The sequence below is a fragment of the Rousettus aegyptiacus genome, unplaced genomic scaffold, assembly GCF_014176215.1.
Source record: "Rousettus aegyptiacus isolate mRouAeg1 unplaced genomic scaffold, mRouAeg1.p scaffold_m13_p_11, whole genome shotgun sequence".
In the NCBI taxonomy this organism is placed as follows: Eukaryota; Metazoa; Chordata; class Mammalia; order Chiroptera; family Pteropodidae; genus Rousettus; species Rousettus aegyptiacus.
In genome coordinates, this window is record NW_023416286.1 from 84,171,852 (window position 1) to 84,188,042 (window position 16,191).

The window sequence follows — 16,191 nt, forward strand, 5'->3', positions numbered from 1 at the left end:
GCAAATGTGCTCACCACTCATGGCCACCCTGGAACAGAAAAAGGAAGTAAAGAAGCAATGAAGTAAGAAAACTAAATTTCACTTTAGGGAGAAAAAAATAAAATTAATCTCTTATGAAATCTCTAAAAAAAAAAAAATGGAAAGAAAACAATGTAAAAATCTATTTTAACCTTTAACTGTAATAGCTAAAAACATTTGGGAGTAGCATGTGACGAACAGTAGACGAGACTGAACTTCTAGAAATATAAATTCAGTAAATAATTATTTGATCATTGAAACTAGATAAAGATGTGAGCATTAATGGAAAAAAGAATGCAATCAGTCATCATGTAAGAATCAAAAGGGCAAAAATATGGGTACAAGTTTCTCCAAAGAAAGAAAGACATAAATTAAATATGGACGGTATTTCAGCCTTTTAGGGGAAAGGTGGTTAAACTTTAGAGAATGAGAGTAAGGGAAAGGACCTCTTAATCTAACATATGAACCATCGGTGATATTATATTGCAAAATAAAAAGTGATAAATTATATAGAATAGTGTTTTCTAGAATAAAAATGTAAAGAACCAACATCCATAGCCTAAGCCATGATTACAGCTACTAGGTTTTTGTTGTTTTATTTATTTTTGGGGGGTTGGGGGGGCAGTGGATGGGCATGACACTGAAGTCATTACAGGAAAATGTCCTAAGACGAAAAAAAAAGAAAGCACCTCATGGGAAAACAACACATGCTTCAATAATGAAAACTACTGGCCAGATGGCATAATTCTCTAATATATTTTAAAATTTTAGGGAAATTGGAATAGGCTAACAATTACCCACAAATCGGAGAAAGGAAATAAAAAAAGTTATAAAACTAATTCTAACATGTCTTGTCCTCCTGTTTTTGCCTAAATGTAGCTGAGAATCTATCTATATAAAGTCATGTAAGTCTTGTATGAAATGGACTCCATGAGGCCAGAACATTCTAAATCACATCATCAAAATTATCACACAGCTTTGACATAACATTTGGCAACAAAATTAATCAAATAATTATTAAGTAGATATTTATACTTAATCTGTACATATACATGTGTACAGAGTGAATTCATATACGATTTAAAATGTTTTTCTTAATTTTACATGTAATTAAAATAATAAAGAATATACATGTATCCAACAGAGATTTAGATTTGACAACTGCTGGACCACATTTAGTCGAATTTAAAGTAACAAACTAGGAAAGAAGAAAATATGCATAAAAACTCATTTACACATACAAACTTTTGGCAAACATATAAATAAGGGCATCTATTTCCAAAGCATAAGATATTAAAGCATATACAAGAAAAGTAATTCCAACGTTTTCATTTTTATTGTAGTTCAGTGTAATTATTAAATTAAAATCTTACTTTAGGGGGAGCCGGTTTTAAGCAAATTCAAATAATTTTTCACTGGCAAATTTTGTTATTACTATGACTACTCTTTTAGAGCTATGCATTTTCTTCAAAATGGCTTAAGCCTGTGTGCAGAATTGGGATCACGTACCCACGCCTCTGTCTGGATGGGCCTGATGTTGGTCAGCAGCACCTCTTCATAGTTTCCGTAATCAATGAATTTAACAACTGCTGTCATCCCTGAAGAATGGAGAGCTTCAACTTCTGCTCGGTAAAACTGAAGAGACAAAAAGAAGTTTTAGATATGACAATCGACATTGTCTCAAAGAGTAATATTTGATGGAAATACAAATCATCAAAGTGTTGGACTGCAACTTTTTTTTGAAAGGTGATTTTTTTAAAATTGATTTTTGAGATATAACTGACTTATGATGTTGTATTAGTTTTAGGTGTCCAACACTGATTTGATACATGAACATGTGTAAAATGCTTACCATTAAGTATAGTTAACATTCATCACCATGGGTGGTTACAGAATTCTTTTTGTGATAAGAACTTTTAAGATTTACTCTTAGCTACTTTCAAATACGCAGTATTTTAAAGACAATAATTTATGAGAATATTTTTATTAAAAAAAACTTACTTATGAATAATCATAAATTGGCTAAAAAAAGAGATAAATTATTTTATCCATGTGAGTTCTGAACAGTAGTAAGGTTTCAAGACAAAAGAGGGTCTGTAGAGAATATTCACATGCTAATGGGTGTAAAAAAACCTAGTGTCTTGTTTTGTTGTAGCCACTGAAGCCCTCTAACGGTTAAGACTATTCTTATGTACTAATCAGAATATATAACTATGGAGCAATTTACTTAAAAAACAGAAATATGGGACCAAAATACATCTCAAAGAAAAATGCTCATTGCTGCCATCATCACAGGCAGCTGGGGTAAGGTGAGGATCTCAGGTAAAGAGTAAGCACATGACTCCTATCCAGGATTTATAGGATTTGAGACACTGCAAGACCAGATGCTTTTATGTCATTAGTTTACCCAGTTTTATTTGGCGCTGGGAACTAAAGCACATTAACAAACTCATAAAGAGCTTATAATTTATGTAACAACTACAATTTAATAATTTATCTGTTTAGGTACCTAGGAGTAGGTCAGCTGATCGGAGTACTCCTCCAATACAGGTCAACCCATTCAGGGCCCAAATCATAGGTTTGAATATTGCTTAGTAAACATAAAAGAGAAATGAAAAACTACTTACTCTTCAGGAATATTTTCTTCCAACTAGGTTAAGGTGGATGCTCTATTATAACACTGTCTACTCTAACAGTATCCTTTAATAGGCTCATCATAATCAGAAAATGCTAAAGGCGACAGAAATTCTTATTCTCCATATCCTTCTAAACTCTGAGTTACACTGGATGTACCAGGAAAGAATCTGTTTTCGCTGATCAACTAGCATTTCATACTACAAAGGCTATGAAGTTGATTTATGGTGTTTCATTCCCAGGTCTGGATACCAGGAGGTTTAGATACCCGGTGCTGGAATTTTCCTTATCTCAGAGTTCTTGGCATACATTCGTATCTCTCCCTTCCTCCTTCGTTTCTTCAGCCTTACATTTCCATGTTCTGTGAAGTGTTGCGAGTATTTCTGGACCTATGCTTCTATCGTAAGCTGCTCAGATAATTATGTCAGTTCAGGTAAGTTGTAAAAAAGTCATAATAGATCCCAGAAAAATAAATTAGTTGACATCTTTTTAGAACTTACGGTTTCATAAAGACAATGTGTGAAAAATGACTTCTATACAGTGTGGAAAGTACTGTAATAAAGGTGTGACGTGGCACTTAATAAGGCTGAGGAGTTCGGGAAGAGCTTCCTGGGACAGAAGACAATGGATATGGTTTTCAAAGGGTGAAGAGGATTTAGTCAAGTAAAGAACTGGGGAGAGTGTTCCAGGGAAAGTTACAGAGACACGAAACATGCAGGCGAGTGCAGGAAACTACAGAGTTTAAATTAATTATGGCATGAAGTGAGAAGAGGAGTCAACTGACAGAAAGTCAGACGGGACAAGAAGGCTAAGAGCCAGAAGACTGAGGCTCTACGTGTGTTTTAGAATATGCAGTTGAAAGATTTTAACTGGGAAGAATGACACGGTCTGATATCAGAAACACGGCAGCGGCGGTTTCATTGACAGTATTAAGAGGAATGAGATTTAAGGCGAGGAGACCAGCTTGGAGGTTGTGAGAGTTGAGAGTATTCCGGCTGAGGGGGCAGAAAGAGCTGAACTAGTCATGGCAGAAGAATTGTACCAAATTCTCAAATCCTTCCATAAAAATAAAGTTGGATTTTTATTTATAAAAATAAAGACAAGATATTACGAGAAATTTTTTAAATGCTAGATTACACCAATTGATTAATTAACTCCAAAATATCATTGTAATGCAATTCAGATTATGACTTCTTAATGACAGGTATAGCCAATGCCTTTTCTTACTCTGGTCTCTGGCTAAAAAACTGCAAAGTTGGCTGTTCTTGACAAGACATTTAAAAGCTATCTCTTAAATAAGATGGTTTCAGAAGATAACTAATCCCATCTTCTTCAGAGGATGAATATAGTTTACCTTATTTTCTAAATGGTATAATCTATATAGAGCCCACAATCCTTCACTCTAAACTGGAAAGTATATATCCAATTAAAATCAAAGTAGTCACCTTAGAAGATCATCCAATTATTCTAATACTCTGAAAGCTCAAAACATTTTAAAGAATTATTCGGTACAGTAGTCTTCCAGAAGCTATATTATATTCTTTTGAATATATTCAGTAGAAGCAATAAATGAATTCAGTATTATTGAGTTTTTGAGACAATTACAATTAAAAGCAAAGTTTTATTAACAATCTCATCAGGCATTTGAAGGCATGTAGATAACAGCACAGCCAGAACTATTTGATACATCCCAAGCTCCTGACACTTAGCAGGTACTCAATTGTGGTTTGCTGAATATTCAGTATTTGTTGAAGGATTTGACTGCTAAGTGTAATATCTGAATATTTGTAGGTTTGTTATTCTCCATTGCTTTACTTGTTTCTGATCATTCATATTCTCTCTCTTTTTAACCATGCCTCATAATTTTTTATAGGACACCAGACATTGCAGATAAAATATTGAGGAGGTTCTAGAAAATGTTACTTTTCCCAAAAAAGAGGATCAGATTTTGTTTTGGTAGCCAGAGTATAAGCAGATATCCTTGATCTCATAAAGGGTTGGTTTTGGGCTCTGTAATGGCTCATTTTTAGTAGTTTTGTACTTAATACTAGGGTACAACTCTTGTGGGGTTTTAATGCAAAGCCTGAGTCGATTAGCAAGCCTTTCAAACATTATTGAACTTGAACTCAAATCATTTACTTCCTCTGCTTGTCAAGATCACTAACAACCCCGCACTGTCCAATATGATAAAATATTTTCCATCTTCACCTTATTCAACATTTTATAGGAGCATCTGACACAAGGCCTACTCTATAGTTACTTTAACTACAAACCAACTCTAATTTCCAACCATTTCACTCTTTCTTGCCTCTACTACAAGGGAGAAACAGCTAAACAGAAGTAATCCACCACTACCTAAATCAAATAGCTCCTGTATTTTGGAAAGGAAGTGGTTTGAGTTACAAGAATTAAGAGTCTAAATAGTAAAGAACACCTGTATTTGCTTTCCGAGCTCCCTAACAGCCAGGATATTGCCATGTAAAATAGTTCCATTTAACGAGATTGTCTGTTGGTATTTCTGGGAAGGCTTTTGCTTTTCCGGAAAGAAAGAAAGAAAAGACATAGGTAGCACTATCTCCTCTCCTCTTTTTAGCCTTGAATTAAAACTTTATAGTAGAAATGCTGCTTTTAGACAAGAATTATCTCACATGCATACGAAAACCTTAAAAGAGCATGTGACCCAGTTACACCACCCTGTACCTCTCATTGCTGGCATCACCAGGTAACACCTAACACCCTGCTCGTGCCCCGTCATTCACTGAACGCAGTGGGGGCTGGTTCCTGATCTCAGGTCTTACAGCATCCTTTTAAAGGATCCATCCACATTTCCTAGCCTGAAATCCAGTTCCCTTGAATCTTCAGTTAACTTCATCTCTTCTCCTTTAACCACACATACAATCCCGTGGGCACAGCCTTACCTTATCAACTGAAAGTACTGTATTTACAAAATGTTTACTTCAAACACTTTTTTTCCTGTGATTTGATCCTCACATCTACCCAGGTCCATTGCTCTATACCTCCTTACCTGTCTTCATCACCCTGATGATGATATCTCTAGTCCCCACTCTACTTTTTTCCTATATAAGTGCCCCCTTCAGAATTAATTAATATAGCCAACAGATAATTATTAAATCCCCACACTGTAGAAAGAGCAGGGTTGCAGAGGAAAACTACACAGACACAATCCTGCCTTCTAGAAACTTAAAATTATGGTCGGGGAAAGAGCCATCAATCCAGGAAGCAAGACCACAAATGTTTACAAAGACTGGTAACTTTTAGAAAGTGAACAGGGCACTGACTGAGAAAGACAACAACGTGGGAGAAAAGAGGGGGCAGGTCAAAGGCGGCTCCTTCTAGGAAGGGGCATTTGAGTCCAGCCCTCGAGGATGAGAAGAGTAACGGGCGGAACAGGCGGGGCGGCAGGTAAGCCTGTCTGCCCTGTGCCCGCACTGCCGGTCTCCTCCCTCTCAGCCGGGCTCCGCCCATCCGATCGCGGTACCCCCTCGACGTCGCCTTCTATTTTTCCCTTCCCCTTCCTCTACGACTTCCCTCTTTCCCTTTTAGCCAGCAGACGAGGTAGAACTAAGAACATTTAAATTATTGGTTTAATAATTATTAAATTATTTATTATGAGCTAAATAATTATCATTTCTCTCTTAGTTCTTTTAAAAAGCAGTTTGATTGTGTAGATTTTCTTTTTTCTTTTTAAAATAATACATTTTATTTTATCTTTATTATTTTTTAAATCTAATTTTATTATTAGTGTCAGGTATACAGTACATTGGTTAGACATTTATACAGTTTATAAAACAGTCCCCCTAATTGCTCCCCCCTCCCCTGGCCCTCCACCTGCCGTTACATTAATGCTGGCTGCATTCCCTATGCCGTGCTCCCCATCTCTGAGATTTAGATGCAATCTGCAGAATTTAACACTGTACCATTTAAGTGATATTCTTCTTTGTGAATCAGTAAAATCTTACTAGAAAGAAAAGCAAACAATGGTTTCGTTGATAAGTAAAAGAACTTATCAATGTAACTTAATCATTTTTACAATGCTATTCCCATATACAAGCTAAAACCAATCCTAACCTAACCAAATTTTATGGGACTGATTCTCCCTCCCTAAGCATCCATAAAAAATAATATTTTGTTTTTCCTTTTATAAATTATATATGTATAAATATGTTCATAGACTTTAAACAGGTACAAATGCAAAACAAAACTCATGGTCTCAAAGCAATGGCTTTCTACAGTCACACTAGAATATCACATTTATTAATATTCGTATACAATACCTTTATAGCACGCATACCTTATTGTCTTCCCAATAAAGTGCAAAACATTCATCTCCAGGTTTCCACAGTTTTGCATACTCCACAGGAATAGATGATTCTAGCACTTTTTCTGGTTTAATTGGCCCAGATCTTCTTTTGGGCGCACTATTGTAAAATATTTTATCATCACAGGGTGTAGCGGTGACGGGTCCTGCTGGCTTAATAGGTCCTACTCGCCTTCCCCTCGGTGGCATTTCTGTCTCTCCGTTTGGAACACCAATGAAGCTATTAGTTCGGACAGGATTCTGGTAATCAGTATTTACATGAAAATGTTTTTCAATTTTTATACCACCGAAAGCGTCACTATTGACTGTTCGCGGTTTCCTGTCATAAAAATGATCAGGATTTGCTGTTTGGTTTTCTCTTTTCCCACGTTTCTGATTGTTATAGTCTATGGGTTCTTGAGGAAGAGGATTTTCTTTTGCCTCTGCATAGGGTGGACCTCTGCCTGGCCGGCTTTGCATAGAGTTATCCCTTTTTTTAAAAGCACCGTCGCTGTGCTGAGAGCTTAGAGGGTACGAGGTGTCTTTAGTTCTCTCATATCTAGAATACGGTCTGTCGCACCTGGTTCTCTCTTCGGCCCATCCTTCAGACCCTGAAGAAGTACTCGGTCTTTCGGGACCTCTGCTTCTAGGGAATCCGCTGCCTTCGAAAACTGCCTTTGAATTCTGAGTGTCTCTTTGAAAACGAGGAGGTTTTTCATTTCGTGGCTGTCTGGTATCACTGCGGGGAAGATATCTCGGTGGATTATTATCTCTTACTCCATTCTGCTCAGTGTTCGACAACCTGTGCGGCCCCTGATGCAGATGCTGTGGTTGTGATTTAGGTTCTGAAAAGTAAAAGCATATCGTATGCATATTAAAATGATGACTTGTATTCATACTTATTTTAAAATGCCTAAGAATTATTAGATAACACAACGAACTGCTATTTTAACATCTTCCACCATCTCCCTGCCTCACTGCCTTCAGCCCTCTCTGCTGCCTCAGAGTTCGGTATTTCTCATGCACAGCTTCCCCAGTGAGGCACGCTAGTGAAGTAAAACCATGATGTGAACCACAAAAAAACGGTGGAGAATTTAAGAGCAATTTGTCTTTGTCATTGCATGGTTGAATTTTTATAATATAGCTATCTTTATATGCCATTCTGGTAATTCACTTTCCGAGACATTAATGAAACAGAATTGTAAACTGCTAACTCAGAAGCTGCTATGAAACTGTGTAAGTACAACCCTTGCTCAACTTCTTTCTGAATCCTGCTCCAATTTAGTAAAGTGTAGTTGCTACTGCCAGTCAAGCTCTAGCCTTAGCGAAAACGTTACTTCTCAAATCTTTCTGGGTATGGAATTGCTATGTGTTTGGATTACAAATAGATATCCTACTATAGAAAAGAGTTAACTTTCTTGACCTACAAAAGTAATTAAAAGCAGACACTAATTGGAAATATAGAAATTAAGGTGTCAAAAATATGATTAGGCACAATAGTGCAGACAATGTCCAATTAGAAACGAAAAGTAGTAATATGGTACTTATATACTCATAGATAATTTAATGGCTCTTTTTTTCTCATAGTGATTTCTATTCCGTTTCAATTTGTACCATGTCATTTATACTTTCTTCCTCCATTGTTTCACACTGGCATGTCTAAAACATTATTACCAAAAATGCTGACTGCTATTTGGTATACATGTCTTATTTCTCTTGTCATCTCATAATCAACATGCAGGTCAGGATTATTCTTATATTTCCCCAGGGTCACAAAATGGGCACTGTTGACATTGTGGGTGAGATCGTTTCCTGTGTCGACAGAAAATTAACCTCTGGGACCTCCACGCACTAAATGCCAAAGCGCCTCTCCCAGCATTCCTAGTCACTGTGACCCCTCATGAAATGATCTCCACACGTTTCAAAACTGGAGGCAAAAAGGTACCAGATAAAGAATTTGGATCAACAGTGATAAAGAGAAGGTTCCTGACTGACAAAACAAGTTACAGATTAAAGATCGATAATTGAAATGGCAAGAAACTTCTCACCAGGAACACTGGAAGCTAGAAGCCAATCTAACAGGCTTTAAATGTCTGTGAAAATAAAGGAACATCAATTTTCTTAAGTACAATTCTATATCTGGCCAAACCACCCATTAATTGTGACCAAGAATAAAGATTTTTTCAAATGTGCAAGATATCAAAAATACTAGCCAAGACCATTTACGGAGACCGTTTTTAAAACTTACCCCCCCCCCCCACACACACACACAAGATCTGCTTTATAAATATAACACAAATATCTCATTTTTAACAAACTGCAGTGGACATTAAATTTTTCTTTCAAAAGAAGAAAAATGGTCCCCTTTAGTTTCCATGGACATTATTTATTACCCAGAAGCCAAGATTCAGGGAAGCAGGAATAGTAGTGGTTATAAGTGGTACACGAATGAACATTTTCGGCAGAAAGCATACACTGGCATTTGTTTCAGCCGTTATTAGAGAGTAAAAACAGCAGCTGCTTTCTGACTACCTGCAGTGCATGATTTGGCACCCCACACCTGCACTTTACACACATTATCAAAGAGTCCCCACAGTAGTCCTAGGTACACATGGTATGAGGTTTGTAATATAGAGAGGTAAAGTCCCTAGTGAACTGAATAAATTTTTCGGCTTCCAAAATAAGTCAAATATGAAGGTATTTTATTTGCTGCTAATTAGGTTTCAGTAGACATCTGAGAAGTAAGCATTTTAGATCTGCTGCGTTTAGGGATCAATTTGTCGTCTTATTCCAGTTATGGCCACTAATATCTGCAATGGTCAGAAAGTACAAGTGTATGAGGTCATCACAAGAGTAGCCAAGCATCCTGGACTACAGACGGGGGTCTGGACGACCACGTACGCAGAATGAGGGCTTCGACTGAAGAAGACAGATGGACAGATGTGAGAGAATTTGATTTCGGTTCTTTTAAAAGAAAAAAAAGTAAAGATTTTTATAATCCATTGAATTAAACAAGTAACTTTACTAATAACGAACGTACTTCATTTCCATTATTGTGCTGGGATAATATAGTGAGAAAAGAATCTATAAAGAAATTATTTTTTAATTGAATTTCTTTTAAAAATAAAATCAATGAAAAAGAAGATAAAATTGTGCTTTTAAAAGAACACAGTTTTCATATATATCCATTTCATACAAGAAATAAAATAATGGTAATCCAAGAATGGAAAGTCCTTAGGTATTTCATCATTCTCAGGTTTCCTTAAACTCAGTACCTTTTGTCTTAGGCAGTTAGGTAATGAAGTCAGATGTAAAGTAAATAGTTTGAAACTGAGCTAATCTATTAAAAAATAACAGAACATGATCAACCACTAAAGTGTAGAAAAGGTGATTTTAAGTAAATGAAGAAACAGATCCCAAATCACATAGGAAGTTCCTCGGCTCTCAAGTGCAGCCGAGTTGCTCTCCGCTGCCCTTCTCCATGCGGCAGGGCGATTCCAAACTCCCCAAAATACTAAACGGCACCGCAGGCCTGGTCTGCAGCTGCTATAATGGAAAACAGACTGAGATAGTTTTCTGTATAAACAACAGAATAAAATGCATCAACTTTTTTTTCAATGACCAGAAGGGGAAAGATGAAAGAAAACTGTACATAGAAAGGGGCAATATTTAACATGAAATAGGAGGGATTAGCAAAAATGATAAAAATCATCACAGAGCAGCTAAAACTGTGCAAACATCTAAAAGATCAAAGTGATGGAAGCTCATACGAAAAAACTAATGAAAGAATACTGCATGAGTTTAGTTTGATTTGTGAAAAAATGTTCCTATTATACCAGATGATAAATTTCAAAATGTATGTTTACAAGATAATTGATTACAATACTTTATATCACCACGATTCGAAATGCAAGAATCATTAAGAATGAATTGATTAATTGTCACAAATTATTTGGGTCTGCATATAAAAATGTGCTGTATTAATCAGGCTTCTTAAAATATTAATACTTTTTTGCAAGATATTCATTTTTCAGTCACTGTTGGACCGGTATTTTACAGGAGAAAAACAGGTACATTTTATTTCTTCATTTTATTTTTAAGACATCTACCTGAGGAAGTGAATTAATATTTATTAAGATTTTACTATGTGCCTGACTCCACTTTAAAGGTCTTTTGCCTGCATTATTTAATGTAATTCTTACCACCCTGAGGGGCTATATTATTATCTTTATTTTACAAGTGTAGAAACAAAGCAAAGCTAGCAGCTAGAAAATGTAGAAGCCAGAATTTAAACTCAAATCTAACTGAAGCCCACAATTTTTCCACCATGCCAAGCCATCTGCTCAGAGAAAAAAATAAAACAGAACATAACCAACAACATGTTAGCTACATTTTATCACCTATATCTGTTCATTTCTGGTGAAATGCAGAAATCACAAAAGTTGTTTCACAATCCCTGATGGGCTAAAAAAATAAAGTTGTATATTAGGACTGCCAGGATCCAGACTTAAAATTAACAATCTCTTTCCATTAATGCAGAAAGAAAACTATAACTCCTCTTAATAGCTGGACTGGTATTTAGAAGCTCACCAACTGGCACTTAGAGGTAGCATAGTATGTAGGGTACGGCCTCCAGATAGTTATAGCACTGGTCTGCCACTTAGTAGTTCTGTAACTTAGGCAAGTTATCTGACTTTTCTTCTTTGAGACAGAGCAAATAATAGTGTCCACATAAGGACTAAGTTAATACATGAGAAGTACTTAGAACGGTATCTGGTTTTGATAAGCACTCAATAAATGTTAGCTGGCATTGTTATTACTGTGATTATTAGCATTCTAATTATGTAAATAAACATAATTAATTTCCTCAGGAAAAAAACAATACTTGGATGATAAGGGGCTTCTCTATTCACAACCCTCACCATCGCCAATCCCCACTCTTAGTTAGGACCTTCGCCTTGCTTTAGTTTTTTGTTTGTGTGCTTGTTTGTTTTCTTGTTGAAAACAGGGTAGAAAGAATGCTTTGGTAAAAACTTGTATATTGTAAAATTATCAAAATTATAGTATAAATAAAATTTAGATATATTAGAAAATCAAAATCTTACTCAAATACTGTTTTTCACTTAAATTTGTATAAACATTCTACAGATAAAAATTTTTTCTATATACCTTCTCAATTTTTCTATATTAAAAAGTGCTGAGAAACATTTTAAAAAGTAAAAATCATTAATAATCTTATTAGAAAAATGTATAGAAAGTTCTACCTTCTGCATATCCAAAGCCATCTTTGGGGATAGGCCCCATTAACATTTCGGAGGTTATTCTCTTTTTACATAATTCATACAGACGCATCTCTGAACATTTTATTTATTTATTTCTGCTATCAAAAATGCACTCATGCACATCTTATAGGCTGCAATATATTTATTAAATGAACTGTATATCATGGACATGTTTCCAAGCCAATGCATAGAGGTATCTTACTCATTTAAACACTTCAAATATTACTACATATTAACCAAGTTGAGGGTGGGATCGTCTTAGTCTTACTCGTCTTAGTCTTACTCATCTTTGTTTTTTCTAGTGCCCACCTACGATACAGTTAGGCAAACAGATGGCACTCAGTAAATATTTGCTGAAGAAAGATACAATGACTAAAAACGATGGGAATGAAACAAGCCTCCAGTTCAAAATTGCTACGTGTCTAACACTGTCACAGAGCTCAGCTAAGGCCGCAACATTGAAATAGAAAATGGACTCTTCGATTTTGCTTGCTGTAAGAATGGGTTTGCATCAAAGCACACTGGGACAGATTTAGACTGAGTTCAAACGATTACAGAAAAAGACTGCACCACACGCAAACACTGAGCTCAAGACCAATTATACTCATTGTCCCCCTTCCCAGTGATGCGTCTCTGACAAAGCACAAAGGGCCCCAGTCTCTTCACCTGTAATGTGTGGATAAAGATACTTACCACAGGATAATGAAGGTTCGATTTAAAAATATTTGTGAAATTGCTTTTCTCACGGATCCATTCAGGGTCCTTGGAATTAGACTGACCATTGGAACTAAGTCTCAGTCTTATCACTGAGCAGCTGTGTGACCTTGTAAAATTCAGATGCCACCTACCTCATTCCTTCACTTCGTTTCTCTATGCTATAGTTACAGACAGCAGCTACGGACAGGAGGGAACGCTGCTGTAGTCACTACAAAGGAAGCGGGAGGGAAGAACCACACCTCTCTGTCCCGCGGTGCTTTAGGTATAACGGGAAGAGGCAGATAACAAGTAAATAAAGTAACACAGCTTAGAGCTGTGGTAAAGCGTATGAAAGAAACACACACACTGTTTTGACAAAACTAGGAGTAGTGGGGGATACACTAATTTAGGCAAAAAAGTTCCCTGGAGAAGTGGTGCTTCAACTGAGCCCTAAAGGATGAGAAGAAATGCAATGACGGTAGGGAGCAGTAATCCCTGAGGGAATAGCGCATACACGATCCTGGGCTAGAAACTTGCTTCAGGAAGGTCATGTGTTGCCAAAAAAAATCCTTTGCAGGGATAATTCCAAATAAAAATATAATCATCAGTAATTCTTAATTTCAATAAGAAAAAGGTTGCACAAACCGACACCCTCAAAATCGGCATTCATTATAAATACATAAAGACACCAAATCTTAGAAGAATATGGACACAAGAATTAACATTAGTTATAATCAGTCACGGTGCTTATCTTCCATTGGTTACTCAAGATATAAAGTTGTTTTCCTGTTCTCATTACATTCTTTTGTAACGATGACACACATTAAACTTAAAGCTAAACTCACAAATGAATATACTTATGATATTCAATGTTTAGAGAATTATCTTTTAACATTCCTAATCCCCTTAATAAAACTTAGAAAACTCAATGAAAAATAAATTAGGGGACATAAAGCATTAGACGATGCTATAAATGTACAAATCGTGAGAACTCTGGGAAACCGCAACACTCAACGACACAAATACAAAGAAAGATGCCCTCTCCACTCACGCTCAAAAGGCAGGCGATGGTTCTTACAAATGTCAAAAAAAGACAAAAGTTTAGTTCAGTGAGTATGTACAATTCCTCATACAGCTGAACAACTAAAGAGTTTGTCGCAGGCATGACCATGACAGTCTCATTTTACAGACAGGGAAGCTGAAGCCGCTTGACCACAGTCATGCAACTGGCCAGGACCAAACGGTCAGGGTCCAGGCCCCCACGGACTTTCCCGCCACGCGGCCCCAGCACAGCGGCGCCAAGGTCCTAGTGCGAAGGCGTTGGCAGCTGCGGGGGATCGCCGGTGTCTCCTTATCGGCCCTGGGTCAGGATTAACATTAAACAAATTGGCCAGGGTAAAAAAATATATTTGTGCAAATCGATCCATTAAGCGAGAATGCATCTGTTTAACTTAGATGATTTTCCTCCTTTTCTTTATAAACAGATTGCAGGAATATGATTATAACACAAATTTCATAGCTAAAATATTACATTAGATTAATTTTAATTTCTCTTCCACCTCTGAAAACATTAAACACAAATTCTGTGACGTCCTCTTCAGAGGGCTTTTCTAACTACAGTTTCACTGTTTTTCCATCAATTATTAACAGCCACTCTCAGAGCTTTTCTTATCGGTTAAAGAAATAAGTCTTGTTCTGAGCATTTTCAATATATTATGATCACGTATGCAGCCGAGCCTGCTCAGTGCCTGGACATGTCTCAGGTGTCTCCGCTGTACCTTCTCCTCAGGTCTCAACTTAGACTTCACTTCCTCTTGCAGGTCCCTCGTCCCCCACGCCCATGGGGACCGAGCCCGGCGACCCTCGTATGTGCCTCGGTAACGTGCACGACAGTAGCATGGAGAGAACTGCCCAAACCACTTGCCTCTGCTAGACTTTAAGACCTCTGAACGGTGTTCTGTTTGCCAACATGCCCTTTCTAACACAGTTCCTGGCGCATAGTAGGCTCCAGGTTAATACTGTGGGCTGAGAAAACAACCATTTGCAATTTCCCAGAGTGGATACGCATTGCTTTTATGAAGGAAAAAAACCATGAAAAAAAAAAAAAAAGAAAAGCTTATTTGTAATTACCTTCTACTCACACTATCTTGGTAGCAAAATCTCTTATAGTCCTTATTCTCTGTTTTCCTAACAACTTTCAAGAAAAAAAAAAAAATGCCTGTGCTGCCTCTCTGTGAGTACAGTGCTATCTTTCCCTGACTAAGGAGACTTAAAACAGGAGGTGAGGATATGGGGAATGGTGACATTGCTCCGTGGAGTCTATCGCGTTCCTTTTAGTTCCTATGTCTTACATGAGTCATCATCCTGAATCCTAATGTTCTGAAATCCTAAATTACAAAGGGCCACTTTTCCTTCTAACCCGCCCTCAGGAGTAAATAAGCAGTGCCGATCACACTTCAGTGTTTCTTACAGAACTCCTGTCAAATTGGATTATTTTCCTTCCTAGCATGGCCTGGATGTAAAATAACAGGACACCTGTTTAATCGAATGTAGCACTGCAGTCATCAGTCAGTCAAGTGAAGGTCCCTCATTGGTAAACTGAGCATTTATACACGAGACACTAAACTTGTGAGTATAAAACCATTTAGAAATAACAACTTCATGTTATTTTTGCTTTAACTCAAATATTACTGTTTAGTGGGAAAAAAATACTGGAGAAATCAACTAAACATACAGAACTGGAATTTATCATTAAGACTGTAAAAACTAAAAAGGAGGATATGGTGGAACTACTGAAACTGGCATATAAGAAGCATCAAAAAATTAAACTTAACTTCTGTGATATTTTATTCTAAGCTAATATTTTTCAGGATCATGAGCATAATCATTTGGATTCAACGTTATCTTTGCAACACGTGTTCTTGCACATTTCACAAAAAAACTACAGCGAAACTCCTGCAATTTGAAGCCAACACATGCTGGTGAAACTTGAAGCCACTTTAAGGGGCAGAAAAATTAAAATAAAGAGAAATTAAAAAAAGAAAAACCAAAGGAATGCCCATTTCTGGGCTCACATACTATTTTGTAAAAATTACAGTGTCATGGCCAACAGGTTGCCTCCTGACGCATAAGCCACTTCAAGCAGAATAGCTGAAATTACTGCTGAGTACTCATTCAACGAGGAAAGCAAAACAGAAACAAAGCATTAAAGGTACTTGTGACAAAATGATGGTATTACCTGAT

General features: G+C 36.7%; 1 protein-coding gene across 2 annotated transcripts in view; it reads right to left on the minus strand.

Moving 5' to 3' along the window:
* TDRD3 (tudor domain containing 3) overlaps positions 1-16,191 on the minus strand; it is a 133,994-nt gene that overhangs the window by 31,341 nt on the left and 86,462 nt on the right. For both annotated transcript variants that reach the window (XM_036228906.1, XM_036228907.1), the window contains exons 11-12: positions 6,965-7,815; positions 1,528-1,653 (exon numbers count right to left, since the gene is read on the minus strand). In XM_036228906.1, the coding sequence (XP_036084799.1) occupies positions 1,528-1,653; positions 6,965-7,815 (977 nt within the window). The remainder of the gene's footprint in view (positions 1-1,527; positions 1,654-6,964; positions 7,816-16,191) is intronic.